Consider the following 26,099-nt stretch of genomic DNA (forward strand, 5'->3'; position numbering starts at 1 on the left):
CATTTCATATTTCTCATCTAACAAACAAGTTTCCCAACGGTCTTCTCCAACAAAACTCAGCGTACAGTTCAAATAAAAATAAAAAAATGTTTTTCCTTTACTTTACATAACCACCGGCTACCAAAAGCCTTTGACGCCAACCCATACCAGCTAATGAAGGTTGACTTTTAGTATTGAAACTAAACTTTGGTTTTGGTTTATCTTCTTCTATTGGCTTCCCTTCTTCTATTGGTTTTTCGTCACTTTTCGGTTCCTCTGACTTTACCTCACTTGCAGGTATGGTTGTGTCGTCAACATCTTCATAAATATCATATGCCATTTGTTTTTGTTTTCCTTTCAACTTTTTGTGTTTGTTGTAAAGTTTAGAATATTTCGACTCTAAGTCAATGAGATGTTCTATAATGAACTGTTGGTCAGTGAAGAATACCTTCCCATCTGTTGTCTCTTTAACTCCTTCAGACTTCAATATTTTATTTGTGAGAGTCTGTTTCTTTTTTGAGATACTAGCCGTTCCATTTCTATGAAAAGTGACTTTATAGTTAGGGTTTGTATTTCCAGACCTGGCACTTTCTATTATTGAATTTTTTCTTCATCTGTAAGTTCTTTGACAGGTTTTGACAATGGTTCTGAACTTTTTGTTTGTGGTGTCAAATCTACCGTTTCAACTTCTTCGGTCATTTCATCTCAGTAAAAAATTTTAGTTTGGTTTGTTTTCAACTGGTTGTTTAGGTTTTTTTAAGTCGGTCTAAAACTTCCTGAGGTATAGGAGACTTGACAAACACGTGGTTGTGTAACTGCTGGAAGTCGACAAATCCATCTTGAACCCATTTGTCTCAATGCTGTATTGTTCATTTCATCTCAGTAAAAAACTTTACATTCCCCAAGTTTGAGGTGGTTGAGGTTGGTTATTGTTTACCCATTGTTGTGCATGGTTATATCCTCTGTTAAAGAATCTTTCACCTTGGTCCATATAGTGTCCTGCTTGGTTATAGTAGTCATTTGCTTTGTTATAGTAGTTTCCTGCTTGTCTTCCTACATTGTCCATCCATCCTTGAACTTTTCCTCTTGTTTCAGGATTTGGAATAAGATTTGCTGCATCTCGTGCTACATCCCAACCTTTCTGTACAGTTTGTATAATAGGTTGTGCTTTCTCTTTCAGTATACCTAATGTACTCAAAATCTTCCTTCCAACTCCAAATACACCTCTGGCTATTGTTCCCACTGCGGGCAAAAATCTGGATGCAACTCCTGCTAATGCGCCAAATAAACCCATTTCTTATAGGATAAAAATGACGAATCCAAACAAGGACCCGTATGTTTCTAAAGCAACAAAGAAAGCACTCATGGTAAAAATCTTTAGTTCAACACCAAATGCTTGGTTTATGGATATCTTGGAAAACATTCCGAGGTATAGAGAAGATGGACCACCATACTGGCTAATATTTGTCGGTCAAAACACAAGATACTGTGAAGCCATACCATTACAGTCCAAAAATATTTTAGATGTGAAAACTGCTTTGACAATCTTCGTTGACAAATACCATCCAACAAAACTGACATCTGACTGTGAACGTTCTTTCAAATCAGACGATATTAAAAACTATCTGCGTTCAAAAAATGTAAACCAATATTTCATTGTCGACCAAAACCATTCTGCTCTTGGTGTCATTGACAGTTGTATAAAAATCTTAAGAGACTTAAACCAACCACAAGGTGGTGAAGCAAATGAAATGTCATATGACGACAAGTATAGACACTTTTCCATGGCAAAGATGAGACAAGTTTTAAATATTTACAATAACCGTAAACAAAAAGGTTTGGGAAACCACTCCCCCGAAGAAATGAAAAACAACCCTGACTTAGAGAAAGACTATATATTTAATAGTTTAGTCAAAAGAGACAAACAAGAAAGAATGCCAGGCTTCAAACTTAAGAAAGGTGACAAAGTAAAAATAGAAATACCTAAACGCGACCCATATGAAAATACTATTGACTATGACAACAATGGGAACTCGACAGGTACTCACATTCGTGTTCGTAAAAATAGAAGAAAGTATACAAGAGAATATTATGAAGTTTTAGGCAAACATGGCAAAATGTACAGACTGCAAGCAGAAGATAAAACTACTATTGTCAGACCTCGTTTCAAACTTGTCAAAGTTCAAGGTGGTATACTTTCAAAAACAGTTCCTAACAAATATAAGACAACTCCTGACGAATATGCTAAAGAAGTTGAAAATGACGACTAAGCAATTCTATACCATGCGTAAACTGTCATGTAAGGTGGCATGTAGTCTTTACTTTGTCCCGTTGTTTGTGTATATCCTGAAACGCGATGTGTATGGTTTCCTCCTACCTCAGTGTTACTCCAGTAACAATTTATAGCAAACTTAACGTCCTCTTTAACATCATATCCTTTACCTTTTGTCATTCCTGACCAATCCCAAAATCTATGACTATGCAAACCTGCTTCAGATGTACTTAAATTTATGTAGTGACTGTGCGCAGGTAAATTTGCACCTGAAATCGTTTTACTTCCGCCTGTTTCCTTTGAAGAGTTTGCACAATACAAAAACCTGTCGACTATTTGAGTCCAAGTTCCAAAACCAAGTACTACTTCTGGTTTGGTAGAGTTCATTGACGTGTAAATAGAACCTATAGGATATAGTGTTTGAAGTATTTCTGTCTTTAACGTTTGAAGCTCTGTTTTGTCAGCTTTCTTATCTAACTCATCGTTAACATATGTTTTGTCAGCTTTCTTATCTAACTCATCGTTAACATATGTTTTGTCAGCTTTGTTGTCATATAAATCTTGAGCAGTGAATTTAACTTTGTTTTCATCCTCCATGACATAGACATTTCTACATCTAATGTATTTCATCGTCGTTATGTCATCCTCCGATGTTAAACCTTGTGGAAAGTTAGGAGGTTTCCAATTTAATACATCCCCAGTTTCTTCAACCGTTCCTTCAATATTTTCTATACCAACAGTTGCGAAGAAATCGTGTGTATGTCCAACGTCACTTTTCTTGTTTAAGGTTTCTTGTAAGTTTGTAATATTTGCAATGGTATGTGTATGAGTCTTTTTAGAATATTCTTTGTCAGCTCTTGTCACTTCACTTGACATTTTATTGTCAACATATGTTTTATCCGCTTTGTCATCTAACATTTCTTGAAGTTCATCTACGTCATAGATGTTATGTGTATGATGTTTTTGTGGGTATGTTCTATCTGTCCATGCGAGAATATAGTCTCTTGTTGCATCTACATACTCTTTGTCAGCTTTGTTGTCAATATCTGCTTTCAAAAGAAGTTCATCTATAGGTTTCTCGTTTAAAGTTCTTTTTGTTGGATTTATACAAACAGTATGGTTCTTACTGTCTTGAAACAGAAACTCGTCTGTCATTGGGTTTATCGTCAGTTTTAAGTTTCCTTCTTTCAATGACTCAGATATCTTAGAATAGTTTGAAAAGTTTGTTGTGTTCTTATTTAGAGCTTGCAAAATGAGTTGTCGGTTGTGTTGTATTTCTCTCATAGACGCTGTTTCTTTCGACATTTTTATTCTAGATAAAATATGCTTTCAATAGAAAAAGAAAATTCTAGAGTTGCTACAACTAAACCATTAGATGAACTTTTTACGAATGTCGGTCAAAAGTTTGAGACAGAGACCGTAAAGCATGAAGGCTATCGTTTTGACTACCCATTGAGATGGTTAAGAGACCCATCCGTCACAAAAGCTATTGGCTTTCGTAGAATGAAGTTCATTTCAGAAGCCATACATGGTTTCCCATTTACGGTCGCTTTTGAAATTCGATACTATAACAAAGAAAAACGTACGTATGAGAAATTTGAACAGGGAAAACTTTTACAAGTGAATTTGCTTGTAAACTTAGAAACAACTCTTCAAGCTTTTCAAGAAAAAATAAACGATATCTATATCGAATATGCAAACCAGTTTAACATTGACGAAGGAGAGTACCATCTCGATATTTTATATGACAGGAAAAATGCAACTGTTAAAATCAATAGAATAGAAGACCTTGGAGAAAACGTTTATATTTCTACAAAATATAACAACTTGGCATGGTATAGATTTTTGAGGATGTTAAATCAGCCTGCAGCATATCCAGTACACCCAGACTTTTATGAAGTCGAAAACCCTAATGGAACATATGAAAATGTTTTCGACTCAGATGCTATTATAGTTCATGCTTCATTTTCTGGTGCACAAAACTCTTTTTTATGCTTGGCAAATGACTTTTACGAAAAACCTACAAAGCTATATGAACCACCAAGTGGAAGTATTTCAGACTTTCAAGTATGGTTTACAACAGATGGAAGAAAGAGAATAGTTCCATTATACCATGCGTTTTACTTAGAACTTAGTTTCATATACAACTACTATCGAACGGTAAAAATATAATTTTTTAATACGGTTGAGGTGTTGGATTTGGTTGCCAACTAGACTGTGGTGCAGGTTCAGGCTGTTGTATGACAGGAGCTTGCTCTTCTGGTTCAGGGTCTTTAGGTATAATACCAACAAACTGACCTACTCTTTTACCAATATTTTTGACTCCGTTCCAAATTCCTCTTCCTACGGTTTTTATTCCATTCCATATACCTCTTCCAACATTTCGAAAGAAGTTTCCTATCTTACTGAAGAAACCCATTTTACTATATGTAAAAATCTAATGTCCGCCTAGTCTCCTACGTTTCCTGTTGAGTTCCATTGCATTCTTTAACTGGAGCTCATACATTCTGTTTCTCCTCTGGTAGAAAACATACTCTGGGTCAACTCCTGTGTTCGCGTCATCTGCATAAAGTTGTTTATATCCCACTTCAGGGTTTGTATAAAACTCTTTCCATCTCATATTTGCATACCATGGTGGCAAACCTAACGCAGCGTCATTTGACATGGCAGTTTGCATTTGTACATCTGTTGGCACTTGACCATAGTTTGCCATTGCAGTTTGTATTCTAACTTCATTTGGAATATTCTCTGGGTTTGGTTGTCCAGGTTGCTGTGCATTCGCTAAGTTCTGTGCGTCCATTTAATATTAGATAAAAATATCTCTTACGAGTACATATACTGAACATTTGCAGGCATTGGTTCATCTTCATATTCTCTGTACTTTTCTGCCACGTCAAATAAGTAAATGACACAATGGAAAAAACCTAAAACAAGTAGTCCTATTTCAAACCACATTTACTTACTAGTAAAATTTCTTTGTTATGACTTCTTCGTAAAGACTTTGTTGAGATTTCTTCGTAAAGACTTTGTTGAGATTTCTTCGTAAAGACTTTGTTGAGATTTCTTCGTAAATGACCCAAAAATATATTTTAGGTGAAGAGGTGAGATTTCACCTCTTTTTTCACCTCATTTCTCACCTCTTGAATTTTCATGAATTTCTTCGTAAAGACTTTGTTAAGACTTCTTCATCTAATTTCTCATGAACTTTCTTGTCTATGTTTTGTCAAGATTTCATCGTAAAGACTTTGTTGAGATTTCTTCGTAAATGACCCTAGTAGTATATTTTTGGTGTAAATTTCATGAAAATTCAAGAGGGTGAAAAATTAGGTGAAAAAACAGGTGAAATCTCACCTCTTCACCTAAACTTTATTTTTGGTGTAAATTTCATGAAAATTCATGAAAATTCAAGAGGTTAGAAATGAGGTTAGAAAAGAGGTTAGATATACCCTTCTACCCTAAAATATATTTTTGGTGTAAATTTCATGAAAATTCATGAAAATTCAAGAGGTGAGAAATGAGGTGAAAAAAGAGGTGAAATCTCACCTCTTCACCTAAAATATATTTTTGCCGAATTCTGTATAAAATTCTGAGTAAAATGACAGATGTTTATATGACACTTTCTCCGGTTTATAGGACCTCTCTCATATTCTAAACATCTTCGGGGCTAGAGGGCACGAAGTGCCTGGAAGCCCCACTGCCTTTTTTTTTTTTTTTTTTTTTTTTTTTTTTTTTTTTTTTTTAATTTTAATGATAAAAGCCTATACATTCAGTAGATGAATTTATTTTTTATATTCTTTGGAAACTTTTTTGAATTTGCTATGCCATTTGCATAAGAACCATAGAAAAACAGGCATTTAAATCATTATCTTCGGTTCTGATTCAACCATTTTTCACAAATGGCAGATGCAATTTGTGATCTATCAAATTTGAGTCAATGGAAATATATACAATCGCAGTATTCATGGCTCATTCTTGTTTTGATCGTGATCTATATCCTTATTAAGCAAAAAACAAGCCAAAAAACAATTCCGATTCCAAGTTCAACACAAAAACAAGACACCAGCACAAAACAAGATCCAGAATATTTCTTCCATCTTACAGACGTTCATGTCAACTCGCTTTTACCAAATCTTCCTGAACAATTAGATTCTGCTTTAAAAGTTATCAGTAAATACGATCCCGAAATGCTCATTATTACCGGCGATCTTGTTGACAACTGGGGAACAAACACAATCCATAAATACGCCAAACAATATGCTCCAGATCATAAAATTTATAAAAATATTACAGAACCATATGGCAAGAAGATCAAATATTTTATAGACCAGCCTGGAAATCATGATCTCTTTGCAGCAAAAAGCTTTGACTCTCAAGAAAACAACATCTTAAAGTACAGTTATTATTATTCAACTCACAAAGACATTACGTTCGAAGAATTCCAGCTTTCATCAAAAGTAATTGGAAATACAACTTACATCTTTGTAAATCCCTTCAATTATCCATCTCCAAGAGCATTATTTGATTTCTTTGCTCATCCAACAACAGAATTACTTGATAGACTGACAAAAACCATCAAAAGCGTCCAAACAAAGCACAAAGTCATTATTACACACATTCCTGCAGATCTTTGGGACAAATCTTGCAAATCTTCTTCTGGTAAGTCATACATGGACATTATCAAAGAAAGTGATGCAGATCTTGTAATATCAGGCCATTCCCATCCAGTATCTGCAGCACCAACCCACAGAAATGGAGTTTTGGAAATATTTGGATCAGATTTGAGAGAACATCGTGGAATTGGACTTGTTACGCAAGATAATGGCGTTTTCGTTTACCATTCCATGAGCCTTTCAAACACTTCTCGCATGTTCGTTATCAATCCTCAACCATCCGACCAATTATCTCAAAAATCTGTTTTCAATGAAAAATTTTCAAAAGTCAGAGTTCTTTTGTTTGGCGATAAAAGTGACATTTTTGTAAACCATTCAAAAATGTCATTCATTAAAGAAATCAAGCCGAATGTATATTTATATGAAAAAGAAGTCGAATTACAGAACGGATACAATAATTTAGAGATTTCGTCAAATGATGAGAAGAAAACCGTAAATGTTTACGTGGGAGAGAAGACAGAGTCCGTGAAAGAAGTTTTGTATAACTATTACAACAAATTCTGCTCTTTTTCAACTTTATTTTATATTTTATTCCCAATTTGCCTCTTTATCCTGTTTCCGGTCCCATTTGAGCACTATTTCCAATGTACAAAGGATCTGATGATGAGAGAGAACATTTGGATCTATTCTCCTCAAATTTCATTTTTCAATATTATTGAAGAGACATTTTTGGGATTTGTATCTGTCAGATGGAGAATATTACGTCTCCCATTACTAATGCGCTCAATATTGTTCTTTGCCTGCTTATCTCCGTTCTTCATTCCATTTGTTTTCATCAAAATCGAAGATTTAACAGGAATTGTGATTAACTATGGAATGATTGTTCGTGGAAACTACTTGCATGATATCTGGGGAACAATATTCTCAGCTGTATACGAAATGGCCGTCATTTGCCCTGCAATTATGTTGTCTTCATCAATTGCAACTTCTGAGAGTTTTTATTTCGCGTTTTTCATTGATTTCACTTTTTGGCTTATTTCATTTTGTGTTTGTTTGAAGTTCTGCAACACTTATGTCACAGAGACTGCAGGAACAATTAGAGCAAACACAAGTCCTTTGTTTATTTTCATGCCTTTGATTTTGCTCGGATGCATTGTATTTTGTAAGTTTTATGCAAATCCAAGCAAACAGTCTGAGAGATTGATGTTCTTCCAGGATCTCTCCAACTCTAACCAAATAGAATTGTAAACGTTTTATGCTTTCTATATATTGATTAATTTTTTTTAATTATTAATTATTGCAAGTTGAGAATTTCCAAATAATACATGTTGTTATATCATGAATCAGGAGCAATAATTTTGTGTGCATAACAATTTTATCAATAAACTTTTTGATACTTTTACAACTAATATAGACAAAATAAGATTTTATTCTCATTATGAATTGTAGGAATAACAACATGCTGATCTATTTTCTTATTTCTTCTCATGTTCAAATTACCAGATTTTCTAATATTCAACTCAAAATATTATCCAAAATCATTCTTGCACAATATTGGATAAGGCCTCGTGATATACCAATAAAAAAAATATTGAGAGAGGGTCAAAGTTGCTATTTGTCACTTTTCCACAAGAATATAATGGGGAAAAAGTTATCATATAGTTGATCTCATTCACTGAGGTGAGAGATGCATGTAGTGTAATGGGATAAACAGTGGTATTGCTGCTCTAAGTCCTAGATTCGAGACACATTGGCTTCATTTTTCTCCTTTTTATTGACGTAAACTATTCAATTTTTGTGTTCTCCATTCAAATTTCAGAATTTTTTTTGCAGATTTCACGCTACATTCGAAGTTACCTTTTGTAACAACCACCACTGCCTACGAAAGACGAAAGTGTGTCACGATTTCACCCGGAAATCCGACGGTTGTTTAAGAGTATGCACTTTTGTCACCTACTCAAAAAATATTAAGTTTACAGACTATTGTTTCTGATGAAACTTGAGTAAAATAAGTTTGAATTGTCTAAACCTATATATCAAAATGTCTTTATTATATATTTGAAAAATATGAAATCAAAATTATTATTATTTGATCACTTTGCTCCCAAAGATCTCAGATAATTTTGTATATCTATATTCTTTGTTGATGCAAGCGCAGTATTTCCATCATTGTCTCTTGCATTTTTATTAGCTCCTGCAGAGATCAAATATTTAACAACTTCAAAATGATCATATTCTGCAGCTAAAATGAGTGGAGTATTTCCAAGGTCGTCTCTTGTTTCTTTATTTGCACCAACGGAGATAAGATATTCAACAACATTAAGATGACAATTTAATGATGTGCAAGTGAGTGAAGTATATCCAAGATTATCTTCTGCTTCTTTATCAGCTCCAATAGAAATAAGATATTTAACAACTTCAAGATGACCATTTCCTGATGCGCGAATAAGTGAAGTTTTGCCATCTTTATCCTGTACATCTTTATCAGCTCCGATAGAAATAAGATACTTAACAACTTCTAAGTGACCATTTCTTGAAGCGCAAATGAGTGGAGTAAATCCATATTGACTCCGTTGATCTTTATCAAATCCAATAGAGCAAAGATATTGAACGACATCAAGATGACCATTATCAGCTGCCCAAATGAGCTGAGTAAATCCATACTTACTCTTTTCATCTATATTAATTCCAATGGAGATGAGATATTGAACAACTTCAAGATGTCCACCAAATGATGCCCAATTGAGTGGAGTACCTTTAAAATTAGACTTAATTTCTTTATCTAATCCATGCTGAACAAGAGAATAAACAAGATTGAGATTTCCTTTTAAGCATGCGAAATGAAATATATTTAGATTTTCACCATAAAATTTCGTTTTCTTTTCCCAAAGACCATCATCAATAGCTTTTGTCAACATTTTTTTATTTTCTCCCTTCGTTAACTCTTCAAACAAAATATAAACTGCTTCAAAATCATCGGAATCCTTAAGTTGAGTAATTTTTGCTAGGATATTTTCTGAGGAGTTCTCACGTACTGAGGTGGAGTTGTTCCCTTCAGTAGGTTGGGTCCGAATAATTCCAATTTTGTTGAATAAAGACATAAATATATTTGTAGGGCCTTGATCTTTTGGTGTGGATATTTCTTTTTGAAGTTTTTCGATTCTTTCTGAATTTTCACATAGTTCCTTTTCTGTTTGATGTAAAATATCAATAACTTTATCAAAGATTCTAAAATTCAAATATTCTTTTAAAGATTTCATAATTGTAATGACATCTTTCAGATTTTTCGGCAAAAGTGTTGCACATCGAGCAAGAGTATATATATCCTTTGCTTTCATTATCGAGGATGACTGTTTTAGAATAAAACTGAAATCGTCAATTGACAATTTTGATTTCTCAAAGATCTTTTTGATATCTTCTGCTTCAAAGACATCAAAGAACTTATTTTCTTGAAAATAGTCTCTGATGTGATCTGCTATATATTCATAGTTTGGATACAGTTCTTCATACATTATTTTATGTAAAGTTGACAGATTCCTAACGTATCGGATAAAAATAAAAGTTGAAAATTTCATACAAAACTATCAGCCTTTATGCATAAGAGAATAAATAATAATAATAAAAAAAAAAAAAAAAGGTAGTGGGGCCTCCAGGCACTTCGTGCCCTCTAGCCCTGAAGATGTTTAGTATAACTTTGTCCGGACAAGTAAGGGTCTATCGTCGCTACAGGAAAAGTTACCGGCGTTCCAAGGAAGTATACTTTGAGAAGCCTTTTCCCCCTTTTAAAACAAGATAGGACGGTTATTTTACAAAACTGACAACACTTTGACCGAGTAGTTTTTTGTGCTGAACAAAAAGTGTCATATAAACATCTGTCAAAAAACGCTTTTTAACTTCACTTAAAATGCCACGTAAGCTACGTAAGAATATACGTAAGAGGAAGAGAGCATTGAAACATCCAATAGTAAAACTGACACCACAACAACAGTTGCAACAACAAATGCTGAATGACCCCACTATGTTGCAACAAATGTCAAGCAACCCTATGCTTTTAAACCGAGTTTTTGGTGCACAGAGTGGAGGTTTAAGAGCGGCACTTTTAGCGAAAATGGCAGGCTATGGTGGAGCTGCAGACGGAACAGCCTATAACCCTCAAAGTCAAATGAATTTGAGTTCACTCAAAAATCAAATATCAGATGTCAAAAAGTCAAACATAGACATACAGAAACAAATAAGTGAAAACGAAAAGAAACTAGAATATGACAGACACACAAAGAAACTCAATGAGTTAAACGTAGAGAAAAAGAAGAAAGAAGAACAACTGAAAGAACTAAGTACAGAGGAATATGCGAAAAAAGTGTCAGAAAAAGCAGCAGAAGTAGCAAAAATGGAACAAGATGTTGTAAATTTGAAAAACCATACTACTCAATATAAAGTACTGAAAGATGAAGAGATAAAACAAAAAGCCCTGAAGACATATATGGATAGCGATGAGTATAAAAAAGAAGTTGAAGCAAATGTAAAGGCAGAAAAACTTTTACAGTTGCAAAACCAAACCGTACAGTATGAAAACTTAGCACAAGAAAGTAAAAATAACGACGCAGCCATGCAAAAGGCAATGAAAAGCGCAGAATATATAAAAGCTAACAATGACTGGTTAGATGCCCAAGCCAACGCTAAAGCAGCCCAGCTTATAGGGTCAATAAGGACAAAAATACAAGCGGATGAAGACAGTTCAAATGAAGCTTTAACAAATGCTGACTTTAAGAACGCCTTCGAAGCTCTTCATAGTAAGGTGAAACTAGTGAACGACTTCTCATCTGGAAAGAAACTGAAGTCTGAAGGTTTCGACAAAGAGTTAAGAGAAGTAGCACAAAATATGACGAAAATAACAGATGCAGCAACGAGACAGGCAGTTCAAAGTGCCTATGACGCCGTTAGAGCAACTGTTGTGGAAAGTCAAGAAAAAGAGTTACAACAGACCAAAACAGACCTAGTAAATGCTTTCTTAAAAACGAAAAGTCAGGTAGGACATTATGCTGCAGATGGAACATATGTGCCAGCTGGTGGAACTTATATACCACCAAACCCTCCAAGAGAAGCACCTGCACCAGGACTACCTAAAACATTTACATCGTCACATGGACACAGACACAGGCATGCACCAAAACCAACACAACAACCAACAGTTCAAAATCCAGCACAACAACCAACAGTTCAAAATCCAACACAACAACCAACACAACAACCAACACAACAACCAACACAACAACCAACAGTTCAAAACACTGCACCACAACCAACAGTTCAAAACACTGCACCACAACAACCACAAACAGAGCAAGGACATAAAAGAAGTAGAGAACAAGGAAACCAAGATTTCTTAAAAATGCTTAAAGAAGACTATGGTTACCCAGATACTCTTGACTTTAGTGACAGATATAAAGAAGCTATTAGAAAGTTCAAGGAAGGAAATACTGACCCGAACCTATTTAGCTTTATGGCTCAGCACCAAATGGGATATAATTTCAAACCTGGAAAATACAAGCTCGCTAAGGGATATGATTTAATAGCATATCATCCAAATGACATGAACGAATTTACTCCGAGATATTTGGTGTCAGAGCTAAATGACAATTCAACTCTCTTCATGAAACGCGTAAAAAATAGAGACGGAACGAAAGAAGAAAGGTTTATGAGTCCGGATGACTTAGATAGGGAACTTGTTAAAAACGGTCTCGGAATATATGAAATGCCAGCAGATGAGGTACAAGAAACTCCACAGGAAGAAGTTCAGATACAACCAGACATGGAAGAAATAGTTCAGCAACAACAGCTAGAAGAGCCTGAAGGAAACGAACAAGTCCCTCCTTTGGAAACTAACTTCACAGAACTAGATGAAGATTTGGAACAGCCGAAAAAATCTTGACCTCAACAAGAGTATGAGGTGAATATGGAATCTTTCCAAGAGTCTAAGAAAAATTCGGCTGACATGTAGAAGAATATCGAAAAATGTTTGCCGACATACAAAAGACTCCAACACCAGATGAAAATATTCAGCATAGAATGGAAGTACTGAAAGAAAATGTACGCAAATACAATAACCCTTTTTACTTACGACCATATAACGTTCAATCTTTGGCTGAACTCGGTGAAAATAAAAGGTTAAATTTCAACAAAACATATAGAAATGAAACATTGTTTAAAGTTCATTCAGAACCTAACCAATATGGAAACAAACCTACTTTTGTTTCTGCAGACTATGGAACTACAATGAGATGGGGTCATAAAGCTAACCCGGATAGGTGGTTCATAAACTTACAACCACAATTCCAAGAAGTTGTAGACGCAATGGAAGTCAATGGTGAACCAGATTTAGCTGGTATTTTCAGCGCGGCTTTAATGCCATTGAAAGATATGAAAGATGCAGATATTTTGGACCAGTATGAAATGAACATGGCTGATGGAAATATAACACCTGACGTTCTAGAACATTTATCTCAAAGAACTACACAGAACCATAAAGATGGTATATTTGGTGAAGAGTTTAGAAAGAAAGTTAGGAGACAGAAGGAAGAGAACCTATTGTACATGACCTTGCAAACGAAAGTTTACAAATGTCATAAAAACTTTACTTTGCAGACAATGAAATGAGAAGGATGAATATTTAAGAAAACTCAAATGGACAGTACCAAATGAAATGTTAGTATTGAAAAACATGTTCCTTGACAAAATAAAACCAACTACAGAAATAAATGACGCAAGACTGAACATTGGGTAAAAGCTTTCCCATTCACAAAGATATTATTGGTAAATGAAAGAAAACCAGAATGGCTACAAAAACATATATTTGGAAACGAGCTTATTCCATATGGACAAGCTCTGTTGAAGAGCTTGAACCGGAAACTCAGGAAAGAGTCATGCAAAACATACGCGAAGACTCAAATACAAACTATGACAAAATCTTTCTAGGATATAGGTTACCTGAGATGGGCGACCAGAGCCCAAAGGCAAAAAGGACATGGGAAATTTACAACATACTAGGTGAACATGAGGCAAAGATGCAACAACTTGAAGCAGAGGGCAAGTTACCAAAAGCGACACCAAAGAAGAAGAGTAGAACAAAGTGAAAATAGTGAAGAAGTAACTTCATCTAGTGAAAGTAGTGGCAATGAAGGAAAAAGAAGAGTTAAAAACTCAGTCAGGAAGAAAGTAAAGCTTGGTCCACGTGGGTTCTATTATGACACATAAATCCAACTATTCTATATTTTACCCATATGAAATGTACGCCGCTCAGAATATAACGCCAACAGTTTTGGATGCCATGAACGGAAATGTTTCCGAATGGTATAACGAATGCGACAATGCCATTAGAAGGTCAGAAATAGTTCCTGGAACTTACGAATATACAACTGCTGTTTCTTATGGAAATGTAGTGAGTTTGGAGAAGGTTCTTCAACAACAGTAGATATTGCTTGCGACAGGTTTCATATAATTTCTATTGACAACTCATTCTTATACGTGGAACAAGACATTGAAATAAAACCTTCTGCCAAGTTGTCTGACAAGAAAGGTTGCAATGGAATTTTCTATGTCGGATACCAATATGCTCCAGAAGTTTTCATGGGATATATATATTTCTAACTCTGACTTAGTTCAAACAGTTGGGCAAACTATGAATGGTTCGCTTTGAGAAACTCAGTACACACCACAAGCTAGAGAACAAACAGACCAGTTGCCACCATTGAGAAAATAAGAAGACTTGACCCTAACGTTCCAGGAGTTTATGTTAACCTTTTCTGGACAAACTGCAGCAGCAGTAACCAAAGTAAAACTGAAACTTAGAGTTCCTTTGTCATCTTTCCTCATCTTCAGGTTTTTAAGATACTTGCAAACTGGCAGGAAAAATTTCTATTGAACTTACTCCAAGCAAAAATAACTTAGTCATTGCACCAACACAAGACCCATTCACTATTACAGACGTAGAGGGAACAAATAAAACGTCATTCGCCGAATTTTGCAAAGACAAAGTTGACTTAGACTTTGTTTTCTCAAACTTCAACACTGAAGTAAACTATTATTTCAATGCTGCTGGAACTGCTTGGGACCCAGTTAAGTTCACATGCGAAAAATTTGAATGCAAAGAGAATAGAAAGCAGACTTGCAGTCTATATGTTGGACCCAGATATTTCAAATGCTTTAGCTGCCAAATATATTGCAGTTCCACTTATGTTCCCTATACACCAAATATCTGTCAAAGACTTTGCAGGTGAAGTTGGAAACCAAAGTGCTGACCCAGGTGCAAGAACAGATATTGCTTTAACAACTGCAATGAAACATGCAGATACTATGTTTGTACTGTTCAGACGAACTATAAATGACTATTCTTGTTTCTACAACCCCGGTATTAAATATCATATAAACATAGATGGCAAATATTATCCAAGAGAGAATATTCTACAGTTGAGGATATGAGGTCATACAACTTGACATTAGATGCTATGAACTTTAACAACAACTTCACAACAACCATTAACCCTGAAATGCAAAGTTCTATTATGCCATATGTGAAAGTATGGACTCATACAGGAGGTCAAAAAACTCAATATACAAATGGAGACCGTTCAAACTTTTGGCTTGGCATTCCATTTGCTGACTCAGAAGACTTTATGGGTGGTATTTCAACTGTTGGTACAGTTCAAATACAATATACTGGTGACAGAGACGGTCCAGATGAACTGAGAGCAAAGAAGTTTACAAACCAATAGCACTTTTCACGGAAGATGCTCTTTTGAAGATTCGTTCGATGAAACCTGCTGGGGCTCCTCAGATTGGCATAACGACAGCTTCCATCGAGCAGATTTTGGCAGCAGGTCAGTAAGTTGTTTTCTGAACTGACTTCTCTCCGTCAAATATTGACAGTACGCCAGTTTTGACATAAAATTGTATTATATAACTTTCCTTTAGAAATATCTGTAAGTTTTGAAGTTATATTTTTGTCTGCTTCAAGAACTTTCACCATTTCAGTATACCAACTTTCTTTGCTTTATGAAAATATTTTTGGTTCAGCAAAGACTGCTATATATAACATTTTCATTGTTTGTATAAAGAACTATTCTGTCAATGTATTTGTATTGTTTGTGTGTAAACTTTGTTTGCTTCAATTCGAAGAGATACTCAAATACGTCCATCTTTTTATTCTAAGTAAAATGTCATTTCCGAAAAATAGAAGCGTAAGTGTTTCAAAAGGTTTAATGGCGGTGGCAGATGTGAAGTTAAATTCACCAAACTCAAACAAACAGTCAAAGTGTATTGTCAATGTCAAGACAGAGATGTTGAAGTGGGGAAACCATACGAGGACGAAGATGGTATAACAATTGTTCCTGTAAAAGAACAACCAACATACCCTGAAGTTAGCAGAGACTTAAGTTCTGTTGCAGATATTCGAAACGACTACCAACAACTGAAGACAAACTTCAAACTCAGGAGAAGATTTGTCAAGCTTTAAGTATAATGTTAAACTTGGTCGAACACAACCCTGTAAAATGAACTCATATGTCATTGCACCTCATGAAGTTTTGAAAGAACTATTGAAACTTTTGACAGAGGCAGACGATATAAACATCAAAGAAATAGAACCCGACGTTAGTTGCTGTGGTGTTTCATATAATGTCATTGACAAGATATACGTTATGAAAGGAGGTGAAACGTTGAACTTAAAATATAGTTTCCCAGACGTTATAATAAAAATATTTGACGACCACAACATTTCATTAAAGTTTATTTGCTAAGTAAAATGGCAGAAGACATAGTGGTTTATACTATTACGACTAAAAACCCTGAGTCATATAATTCTATAACAACAAACTTACAAAGTCCTCAAGGACGATATTGTAAACTAACTTTTAAACACAATGACGACTAAAGCCTGTTTGCTCTTTTGACACCAGAAGATTTTATTGTTGTGAATGGTAAAAAATACTCCTTTGAAGATACTTACTCAGATATACCACCAACAGGTTTTGTTGACTTATTTAATACTTTAAGTACGGTGTAAAATGTGCTGCAACTAGAGCAGGTTTCATTATGTTTGGATGTCCGACTGAGTTTACTATAAACAATATGAGCTATAATACAAAAACTTATATCTGGTTTTTACTACCAACAGTTTCCTATAACAGGAAAAGGTGTCATACAAGGAATGTCTGTTCCATTGACTTTAAGTACACCTATTTTATATATTGTTTCAAACTTAGGTTCAAAGTGTTATTCGAATGTCGACAGAAACTACTATGACCAAAAGATACTTATGCGTATAAACAACACTTTCTCTGCTGGTTTGCCTATTGTTCATTCGAATGCAGAGTTTCAGCTTTTAGTAAACTCAAACACTTTAGCAAACATAAACTTAACCTTAGTTGACGCAAACTTGTTCCTGTAAAACTTTTATGTCCTATGTATTTGTCAATGACGGCAGAAATTTCGAATTGGAAGATGCAACTGGTGAAAGTATTGTATTACAAGAACAACTTCAACAACAAATAGCTCAAGAACAACAAATGCAACAAATAGCTCAAGAACAACAAATAGCTCAAGAATAAAAAAAATATTTTTTTTATTTTTATAAAAATGTACAGAATAGATTTTCAGATTTTTATGACTTCCAAACATTCAGAAATATGTGTCCATTTCGAGACTATAACAAAGCAGTCGAGAATTTGAAACGTTTAGTCATTTATGTCGACTCTGCCCCAGAATGTTATGTTATGAAAGAATGGGATGTAGTCTTTAACAAACCAAGAGCAAAATAGTTTCAGAACAAGAATGTAAACAGAAACTTAAGAAAATAAAAGTCGTACAAGTTGGCATGAAGATGTTAGATGCTTGGGATATCTTATTGTCAAAGTTAGAAGATTTTTCAGTTCGTGGTATAAAGTTTTATACACCATCTCCAAACTTCTATTCTATCTTCACTGGATATAAATACGAACAAGTAGAATGGAAAGAAAATGTTATAGAAGCTTGGTTAGACCATGTCAAAGAAATTATATGCAATGGAAACGAAAGAGTCTATGAGTATATCTTATGTTGGTTTGCAAACATCTTACAACATCCAAGTGCTAAAAATGAAACTGCTCTCATTATAATTGGAAAACAAGGAACAGGTAAGAACACTTTCTTTACAGATATCTTATGCAAACTGTTAGAGGGCTATTCGAACCCTAATATGACAAACTTAGAAAACATCTGCGGTAAATTTAACTCTTCAATAGAGAATATGAAACTTATAGTATGTAACGAACTTCAAAGTATAGATACAACAAAAGTTTTGAACTCAGATGCTTTGAAGAGTCTTATAACAGACAAAGTTGGAGTTGTTGAAAGAAAATATAAAGACCAAAGAGTTTGTGAAAATGTTGCAAATTTCATTATGGTTTCAAACAATGTTGTTCCGATGAAGTTAGAAAGTTCTGACAGAAGATATGTAGTTGTCAGAACGTCAGAAGCTCATATGCAAGATACAGAATATTTTGACGCTTTGTCAGAAACTTTGACATCTGACTTTTACAACCACTTGTTCTCATATTTCATGACATTAGATATTTCAAAGTTCAATCCAAGACAAATTCCACATACCGAAGAGAGACAAACATTGTTAGAAGCAAACAAGAGTGTATATGAACTGTTCATAGATGAAACTGACTTTGTGTCATTAGATGAAAGGTCATTGTACGATTCGTATAAACAATATTGTCAAGAATATGGTTATATGACAGCGTCTAAACGAACATTCTTGGCAAATGTCAAAAGTCTTTTAGACGTACAGAATGGTGTATATACAAAGAAAAATTTTTTATGAGTAAATTTAAAAAAAAATATTTTTTTATCCGATAGAAAAGATGGCAAAATTCATCTCAGTAAACAAGTACATGTCAGGACTTAAAGAAGAACTAGACCCATTCACATATTTGAATGTTTACTTCTACCATTTTGAAAAGTCTTCATTCAGCAAAGTTTGGAACATCGAACCAGTTAAGTTTGCTATTGTGACTAAAAATGGTGCGAAATTTGAAGACTTAGACATAGAAGGTTTGTTAGCAGTCAAAGAAAGTTTTGACAGAAGGTTTTCAAACCTTAAAGAAGGCAAAGCATACAAACTTGTTATACCTTATGAACCAAAGAAAGCAGACGACTATGAATATTATGAGTCTAAAGATAGTTGAAGTTCAAGGTAAATTGGGTAAAAAGATTTTAGAGTCTAAGCCAGTGTTTGCTCCTAAAGAGGAAGAGAACATTGACATTGACCCAGAAATGTTCTAAAAATAAAATTTTATTTTTACATGTCAAATTTCTTCTTCTCTGGTTCAGGTTCTTTCTTCTCTTCTTCTACTTTCTTTTCTTTCTTTTCTCTCTTCTTCTTTTCTGGTGGAGTTATGTCAAACTTCTCAGAACCATATTTTTGTAAAAGTTCTTTGTCCTTTAATAGCTCATCTATTCTGTTTTCTATTTCATCTTCAAGAACAGCGCATGTGTCTTCTTTGCATTCTAAGAACTTTTGTTGGACTTCATCTTCCAATCGGTGTCATCTCTGTCAACAAGTCTGTCATTGACAAATTTTAAGACTGCTCTGCTTAATGTTTTATGGTTCTTGTCATATTCCCAGAAACAGAACTTTAGAACAAATTCACCTTTCTTGTTTACACTATGTAAGATTTTATGGTCGACAGATGTTTTGCTGTCGAAAAGCTTGTCTCGAATATAGATAGCGAAATCGCTAGACATTTTCTAAAAGATAAAAATTTTAATTTTTCTAAAAATATGTTAGAAAAAAAGTTTGCTGACATTGACAAAAAATTTGAGAACGTTTTAAACAAGAACAAGAGGAAGTTGGAAAATGCTCAGATAAAACCCATACATGACAAGTTCTTATTTGCTCAGAATGGTATAACAGGTCTAATTGCACCGCCTGGGTCGGGTAAGACTTTCACTTATCTTAAAATGGCTGCACAACAACAAGAACTAGATGAGAAGAACCCATTCTATGAGTTAGTTGTCATTTGTAGTACTTCTGGTCAATTTGACCAAACCGTCAATTCGTTCAAAGATATTATAAAGAAGTCTAAGTTAGTATGTATAAAAGACTCTGAGTTGTTAGATTGGATAAAGAAGTACCAAAGAAGAGTTTTGAAGTACAATGCTATAAATGAGTATATAAATTCTAAGTTTAAAGACCCAAATGAGGAAATGCAGAGAATATTAGAGAAGAAACACTTCAGAAACAAACAGAAAGAGATAGAATACATTTCGAAGAAATTGCAATCTTACGATTGGAAAACGTACCCTCACAGATGTCTTCTTATCTTAGATGATTTCGCCTCTCATCCTTTGTTAAAGAACAGAGAACAAGACATGTGTCGAATTCTTAAGAAGCTCAGACACTTTAACATCTCAGTTGTCATTTGTGTACAGACAGCAAAGAGTTTAAGTAAGGATGTAAAGAGAATACTTACTGACATTGTACTTTTCCCCGGATTGTCCGAAGACGATTTCATGGAACTTATGAAAGAGTCCATGGCAGGTAAGTTTGACAGACATGAACTATGGGAGAAGTACAAAGTCATACAAGACCCTCATACTTCTTTCAGAATTCATATCTACGCAAACAAAGTTCAAATTGTAAAAAGTCAAGCTTGAAAAATGTAAGTGTTTCGTCTTAGTCTGTTGTGGTGCTGGGGCTGTCGGTTCTTCTGGCTTTGGAAGACATTCAGGAAGAGGAACGTCAGTCATCCGTTTGTGTCCTGTCGGAAGGAAAATTTTTTCCAGTTGTCGGGAAAATTTTTTCCTGTCGGAAGGAAAAATTTTTTCTGTCGTTCGACCAAAAAGTTCTCAATTTTCGAAAATTTGAATGGTTTACGGACGGACAACAGGAAAATTTTTTCCAGTTGTCAGGAAATTTTTTTCCAGTTGTCGGGAAATTTTTTTCCAGTTGTCGGGAAATTTTTTCCTGTCGGAAGGAAGAACTTGGAATGCCAGAAGGAAATTTTTTTCCTGTCGGAAGGAAGGACTCGGAATGCCAGAAGGATTTGACAAGGCAATTTACCTTATAGAGCTACCTGAGCCATCTGAAGTCAAGCTTGAAAAATAAATGGTTCATCTACTCTACTTGTTTGAAGTTGTCAAAATACTCTGTTATTTTTTCCTTTAACAATGGCAAATCTTCTTTGAAGGTAAGTATTGTACAACCTTTAATATCATAGTGTGTTTGAGGTAACGTATCTTGAACTATTTGTTTCACATCTTCATTTGGGGTCATTGAAATCGGTAAGTTTTCGCGATAGAACCAATTTCTGTCAGATTTGTAAATCTTAGCAAGGTCGTAAAAGCTTTTGTTGTTTCTTCTGACTAAATGCAACATAACCATATCTCTGTCTTCTTCATTTTCCATCTCTTCAGTATAAATCATATACTTATAGTTCTTTTCCTTTCCTTTTGGTACCGAACGTGGTATTCTTTTCTGAAGGCTTTTGTCTTTTGCTTCAAGCTTGTTCTCTAGCTCTTTTCTAATTTCTGTATGTAAATCGTCAAGAAGTTTGTAAACATGCCATGCATAACGAGGAGAAGCCCATATTGCAACAGCATTTACTAAAAGTCTATGAACATACCAACCTCTTAAATTTATTGGCAAATTTTTACGATTTTCATGTGTTTTATGCAAGACCGAGAATTCTCGGTCTAGAGAAATTTCACTCAAAAGTTCTTGTGTGCTTTGGTTTCTGAACCAGTCGTCTGCGTGTTTAGTATCTGGTGCAAAACATGCTGTCAAAATACTTTGCATTTGGTACATATCGTCTTTGACCGAACGAATGAGACGGAGTTGTTTGTTAAACTGAACCCACTCATATTCTTCATTTATAGCTTCATGGACTATAACTGTTGTTGTGTTCTCGGTTGTTGACATATCTGTCTTTACATACAAAATAAAAAAAATATTTTATAAAAAACTAGCGTTATTTCCTGACTTTCACAAAAGACCAAAAATAAACGCTTTACATGTATTTTTCAGCAACTTCGTCAAATAATTTTATAGCTTTACCTATCTCATCTACTTCAAACGTTTCTTTACCTTTCGTGGGAGCACCATACATTTTCTCAAACTTTTCAAGTAGTTCTGTTTCAGCAGCTCTCATATCGTTAACGAACACAACCTTGACTCTATTGACTATACTGTCATATCTTAGAGTTATATTATATGTTCTTCCTATCTTATATCTTTTTGTATTGAAGTCCTTCGGTTTCTGAACGATGTAAAGTAAGCCTTCACTGCAACGTTCAGTATCGAATGAACCATATGTTATGAAGTTATATCCAACAACTGGGTCTAACCATAACAAAACTATTGGTATAAGACTTTTGTCTATAAGATATGCTGCAGTTCCATAGAATCTTACCGATATCATAAGCTCAGGATTTCTTGTCAAAATTTTCTGAGTAGAAGCATTTTTAACCCAGTCCTTTGCTTTCTTTCCAGATGGAGATAAAATGTCTGACAAAGAATATTTGTTGTATTTCTTTGAGTATCTTACGTTTAAATCACCTATTCTAACCATTTTGGTGTCATTGTCTATCTTTTTAACTGTTTCAAACTCAGTGTTTGTCATTTCTGTCTTTACATACAAAATAAAAAATATTTTTTTAAAAAAACTAACTTTATTTTTTCTATCTTGTATAAAAGATATGATTTCAGGGATTTTTTACGAAGTGCAAAAGTTCTCTTCGTAAAAAAATAACAGTTATATAATGAAATTTGGTCATTTTTTTACGATTTTCATGAGTTTTTTGACGAAGTGTCAAAGTTCTCTTCGTAAAAAAATAACAGTTATATAATGAAATTTGGTCATTTTTTCACGATTTCAGGGATTTTTTTGACGAAGTGCAAAAGTTCTCTTCGTAAAAAAATAACAGTTATATAATGAAATTTGGTCATTTTTTCACGATTTCAGGGATTTTTTTGACGAAGTGTCAAAGTTCTCTTCGTAAAAAAATAACAGTTATATAATGAAATTTGGTCATTTTTTCACGATTTCAGGGATTTTTTTGACGAAGTGTCAAAGTTCTCTTCGTAAAAAAATAACAGTTATATAATGAAATTTGGTCATTTTTTCACGATTTCAGGGATTTTTTTGACGAAGTGTCAAAGTTCTCTTCGTAAAAAAATAACAGTTATATAATGAAATTTGGTCATTTTTTCACGATTTCAGGGATTTTTTTGACGAAGTGTCAAAGTTCTCTTCGTAAAAAAATAACAGTTATATAATGAAATTTGGTCATTTTTTCACGATTTCAGGGATTTTTTTGACGAAGTGTCAAAGTTCTCTTCGTAAAAAAATAACAGTTATATAATGAAATTTGGTCATTTTTTTCAGCAAAAATATATTTTAGGTGAAGAGGTGAGATCTCACCTGTTTTTTCACCTCTTTTTTCACCTCTTGAATTTTCATGAGGGTCACCAGGTCACTCGGTCACTCGGTCAACTAACATCTTTTTGAAAATGGTGACAACATGACATTTTGACAACAACACAGGAAATAAACTTCTTCGTATATGTTTTGTCATGATTTCATCGAAATGAGTGTAAATCAGACAAAAATATATTTTATGTTAGCATGTTAGATCTAACACGTTTTCTAACCACTTTTCTAACCTCTTTTCTCACCTCTTGAATTTTGTATAAAAGATATGATTTCAGGGATTTTTTTACGAAGTGTCAAAGTTCTCTTCGTCACTCATAACAGTTATATAATGAAATTTGGTCATTTTTTTCAGCAAAAATATATTTTATGTTAGCATGTTAGATCTAACACGTTTTCTAACCTCCTTTCTAACATAACTATTTACAAGCGTTTTACATGGTATATGTTCCATATGTCATTTTACTCAGAATTTTATACAGAATTCAATAAAAATATATTTTATGTTAGCATGTTAGATCTAACACGTTTTCTAACCTCCTTTCTAACATAACTATTTACAAGCGTTTTACATGGTATATGTTGCGATGGTTCATGACTTTAAACAGTTTTGTAGCTTCTATTTCTTCACGAAGGATATCAAAAGTTTTCACAATATTGAAAGTTTCTTTATATTTCTTCTTGACGTCAGATAGAAGGAAATCGTCAGCAGTTGGATAGTTTTTGTTCAGAAATTCTAACATGTCCATTTTATCTTCTGCTGGTTTCTCTACTTCTTTCTTTAAGTCAGCATAGTCGTTTCTCATACGTTCTATCTCTTTGACGGAGTAGTTATATTTCCTCATTGCTGCTTTACATTTTGAACATTGTGGGTTCATTTTAGCATTGTACATTGAAATTTGACCTGCTAGAACAACTAAGGCGTCAATGGTTTTCTTTAAATCTGAAGCAGTTGGTTTTATTTGTTCGTTCCATACTTTACCTCTTCTATCTTTATCTCTTATCTGCCATACACATTTTGCAACTAACGAAACAAAGTTGTCGTAGGTCTTAAATTCTTCAGATTTATATATGTCAATGAAATATACCATATCGCAGTCTTTGTCCATGACTTTGTGGTTGCAATGAAATCCAAGAAACTCATAGTTAACCTTTCGTATGAACTTCTTTATTTCTACTGAGTCAGTTGCTTTGACTTCAATTTCGTCGAATTCAGGAATAGTTAGTTTTTGTTGTTGGATTTCAGGCAATTTGGGCAAATGGTCGATGAGGTCCTCCATTTCATAAAGATACTGTTCATTTGTTTCATCTTTTGCAGTGCAATCTAAATCTCCTTGGAGAAGTTCTTGCTTTATCTTCTGGATTTCTGTTTCGAAAGTATATGAAGAAGGAATGAAGCTTTTCATCTCTACTAACATTGAAGTTGGGTTCATGACTAAAGAGTTTGGTGAAGTTGTTGCTAACATGTTCTTACAATAAAAATAAAAAATATTTTTTTAAAAAAACTAACTCACTTTTTCTATCTTAAGGAAATTCATGAAAATTCAACGAGTGAAAAAACAGGTGAAAAAACAGGTGAGATCTAACCTCTTCACCTAAAATATATTTTTGCCGAATTCAGAACAAAACTCAAGAGTTTTGGTTGAAAAAACAGGTGGAGCCAAAAGTGGCTCGACCTCAAAACAAGCATTTTGTGAAGAATATAGCAACCGGAAGAAAACCGGCGGTTGCTTTTTATACAAAATTCAAGAGGGTGAGAAAAGAGGTGAGAAAACAGGTGAGATCTCACCTCTTCACCTAAAATATATTTTTGGTTCATTTACACTCGTTACGATGAAGAAGTCTTGACATTTTCCCGACTGTTGTCAAAATGTCATGTTGTCACCATTTTCAAAAAGATGTTAGTTGACCGAGGGACCGAGGGACCCCCTCATTTCTACCCTCATGAAAATTCAAGAGGGTGAAAAAAGAGGTGAAAAAAGAGGTGAGATCTCACCACTTCACCTAAAATATATTTTTCAATACTTTTTCAGCACTTTTCCGTAGTTGTATATGAAAGACAATTCGAGATAAAAGTCATAGTACAATGGTATTATATGTTGCACACCATTTGTTGTGAACCAAACTTGAAAGTCAGAGAAACTGTTACTAGGTGGTTCGTAGAATTTAGAAGCAATGTCATAAAAGTCCTTACCGATACATAGAAAACTATTGTTGCTTGAACTGAAACTTGCATGGCACATAACATTTTGAGGGTCAAACACGTTTCTATAAACTGTCAAATCTGCTGGTGGAAGTATAAATTTAAATGGACCATCTGGTGGTAATGGTTCGTTCTGGTTTAGTAACCGAAGAAATTGTGCCCAAGAACGTTTGTCTACTTTCCAAAATAAAAACTCTGTATCTCTTGGAGGGTTAATTTCAATCTTTTGAAATGAAACGGTGGAGTTCATCTTGTCATATTCTAGTTTCAGATAGTATGTTCCATTTAGTAAAGAGTCGTATTTTTCTTGAAATTCCCAATAGTATTTGTTCATTTGAGTTTGAAAGTCATTTAGAGTTTTCTCAAGACTTTCGTCTGAACGAACTGTAAAGATTCTCATTTCATCAAATTTGTCTATTAGACCATCAGAACCTTTATACTGCCCATGAAAATATACTGCGAACATAAACGCGTTAGTTCTATTTGAAAACAAAACTCTTCTAAATCCTATTGCCTTTGCATCTGAAGGACTTTGAAGCCAACGAACTGGATAGTCAAACCTGTAT

General features: G+C 34.2%; 11 protein-coding genes and 3 pseudogenes across 14 annotated transcripts, besides 3 other annotated features; 6 read left to right on the forward strand and 8 right to left on the reverse strand.

Annotated features, from left to right (window-relative positions):
- Nucleotides 1-5,980: part of a mobile genetic element that runs on past the window's edge.
- On the reverse strand, nucleotides 98-678 carry TVAGG3_0813810 (annotated as a pseudogene). The gene has a single exon. A coding segment is annotated over exon 1 (581 nt).
- On the forward strand, nucleotides 1,731-2,249 carry TVAGG3_0813820 (uncharacterized protein; the record flags this gene model as incomplete). The annotated part of the gene is made up of 1 exon (XM_051247756.1): nucleotides 1,731-2,249. One exon carries the CDS (start codon nucleotides 1,731-1,733, stop codon nucleotides 2,247-2,249), a length of 519 nt encoding a protein of 172 aa, XP_051083231.1.
- TVAGG3_0813830 (phage tail repeat-like family) lies at nucleotides 2,325-3,169 on the reverse strand (the record flags this gene model as incomplete). Its single annotated transcript, XM_051247757.1, has 1 exon — nucleotides 2,325-3,169. A coding segment is annotated over one exon (845 nt), but the record flags the coding sequence as incomplete, so codon positions are not given.
- A 29-nt stretch (nucleotides 5,981-6,009) lies between the features above and the next one.
- TVAGG3_0813840 (TMEM62, metallophosphatase domain-containing protein) lies at nucleotides 6,010-8,111 on the forward strand (the record flags this gene model as incomplete). Its single annotated transcript, XM_001315072.2, has 1 exon — nucleotides 6,148-8,109. The coding sequence occupies one exon, from the start codon at nucleotides 6,148-6,150 to the stop codon at nucleotides 8,107-8,109; it is 1,962 nt and encodes a 653-aa protein (XP_001315107.1).
- A 679-nt stretch (nucleotides 8,112-8,790) lies between these two features.
- Nucleotides 8,791-8,820: a mobile genetic element.
- A 134-nt stretch (nucleotides 8,821-8,954) lies between these two features.
- Nucleotides 8,955-10,373, reverse strand: TVAGG3_0813860 (protein ubiquitination; the record flags this gene model as incomplete). Its single annotated transcript, XM_001315073.1, has 1 exon — nucleotides 8,955-10,373. The coding sequence occupies one exon, from the start codon at nucleotides 10,371-10,373 to the stop codon at nucleotides 8,955-8,957; it is 1,419 nt and encodes a 472-aa protein (XP_001315108.1).
- A 392-nt stretch (nucleotides 10,374-10,765) lies between these two features.
- TVAGG3_0813870 (protein of unknown function, DUF4106 family) lies at nucleotides 10,766-11,976 on the forward strand (the record flags this gene model as incomplete). The annotated part of the gene is made up of 1 exon (XM_051247758.1): nucleotides 10,766-11,976. A coding segment is annotated over one exon (1,211 nt), but the record flags the coding sequence as incomplete, so codon positions are not given.
- Nucleotides 11,977-12,250: 274 nt separating this feature from the next.
- TVAGG3_0813880 (protein of unknown function, DUF4106 family) lies at nucleotides 12,251-12,778 on the forward strand (the record flags this gene model as incomplete). The annotated part of the gene is made up of 1 exon (XM_051247759.1): nucleotides 12,251-12,778. A coding segment is annotated over one exon (528 nt), but the record flags the coding sequence as incomplete, so codon positions are not given.
- A 299-nt stretch (nucleotides 12,779-13,077) lies between these two features.
- Nucleotides 13,078-26,099: part of a mobile genetic element that runs on past the window's edge.
- On the forward strand, nucleotides 18,835-19,085 carry TVAGG3_0813900 (annotated as a pseudogene). The gene has a single exon. A coding segment is annotated over exon 1 (251 nt).
- TVAGG3_0813910 lies at nucleotides 19,199-19,644 on the reverse strand (annotated as a pseudogene). The gene has a single exon. A coding segment is annotated over exon 1 (446 nt).
- Nucleotides 19,681-20,556, forward strand: TVAGG3_0813920 (protein of unknown function, DUF4106 family; the record flags this gene model as incomplete). The annotated part of the gene is made up of 1 exon (XM_001325371.2): nucleotides 19,681-20,556. One exon carries the CDS (start codon nucleotides 19,681-19,683, stop codon nucleotides 20,554-20,556), a length of 876 nt encoding a protein of 291 aa, XP_001325406.2.
- On the reverse strand, nucleotides 21,017-21,820 carry TVAGG3_0813930 (KilA, N-terminal/APSES-type HTH, DNA-binding family; the record flags this gene model as incomplete). The annotated part of the gene is made up of 1 exon (XM_001292058.1): nucleotides 21,017-21,820. The coding sequence occupies one exon, from the start codon at nucleotides 21,818-21,820 to the stop codon at nucleotides 21,017-21,019; it is 804 nt and encodes a 267-aa protein (XP_001292059.1).
- TVAGG3_0813940 (organellar and viral DNA polymerase type B) lies at nucleotides 21,909-22,319 on the reverse strand (the record flags this gene model as incomplete). The annotated part of the gene is made up of 1 exon (XM_001294610.2): nucleotides 21,909-22,319. One exon carries the CDS (start codon nucleotides 22,317-22,319, stop codon nucleotides 21,909-21,911), a length of 411 nt encoding a protein of 136 aa, XP_001294611.2.
- Nucleotides 23,888-24,796, reverse strand: TVAGG3_0813950 (organellar and viral DNA polymerase type B; the record flags this gene model as incomplete). The annotated part of the gene is made up of 1 exon (XM_051247760.1): nucleotides 23,888-24,796. One exon carries the CDS (start codon nucleotides 24,794-24,796, stop codon nucleotides 23,888-23,890), a length of 909 nt encoding a protein of 302 aa, XP_051083235.1.
- TVAGG3_0813960 (uncharacterized protein) lies at nucleotides 25,349-25,999 on the reverse strand (the record flags this gene model as incomplete). The annotated part of the gene is made up of 1 exon (XM_051247761.1): nucleotides 25,349-25,999. The coding sequence occupies one exon, from the start codon at nucleotides 25,997-25,999 to the stop codon at nucleotides 25,349-25,351; it is 651 nt and encodes a 216-aa protein (XP_051083236.1).

The sequence above is a fragment of the Trichomonas vaginalis genome, chromosome VI (assembly GCF_026262505.1).
Source record: "Trichomonas vaginalis G3 chromosome VI, whole genome shotgun sequence".
NCBI lineage: Eukaryota > Parabasalia > Trichomonadida > Trichomonadidae > Trichomonas > Trichomonas vaginalis.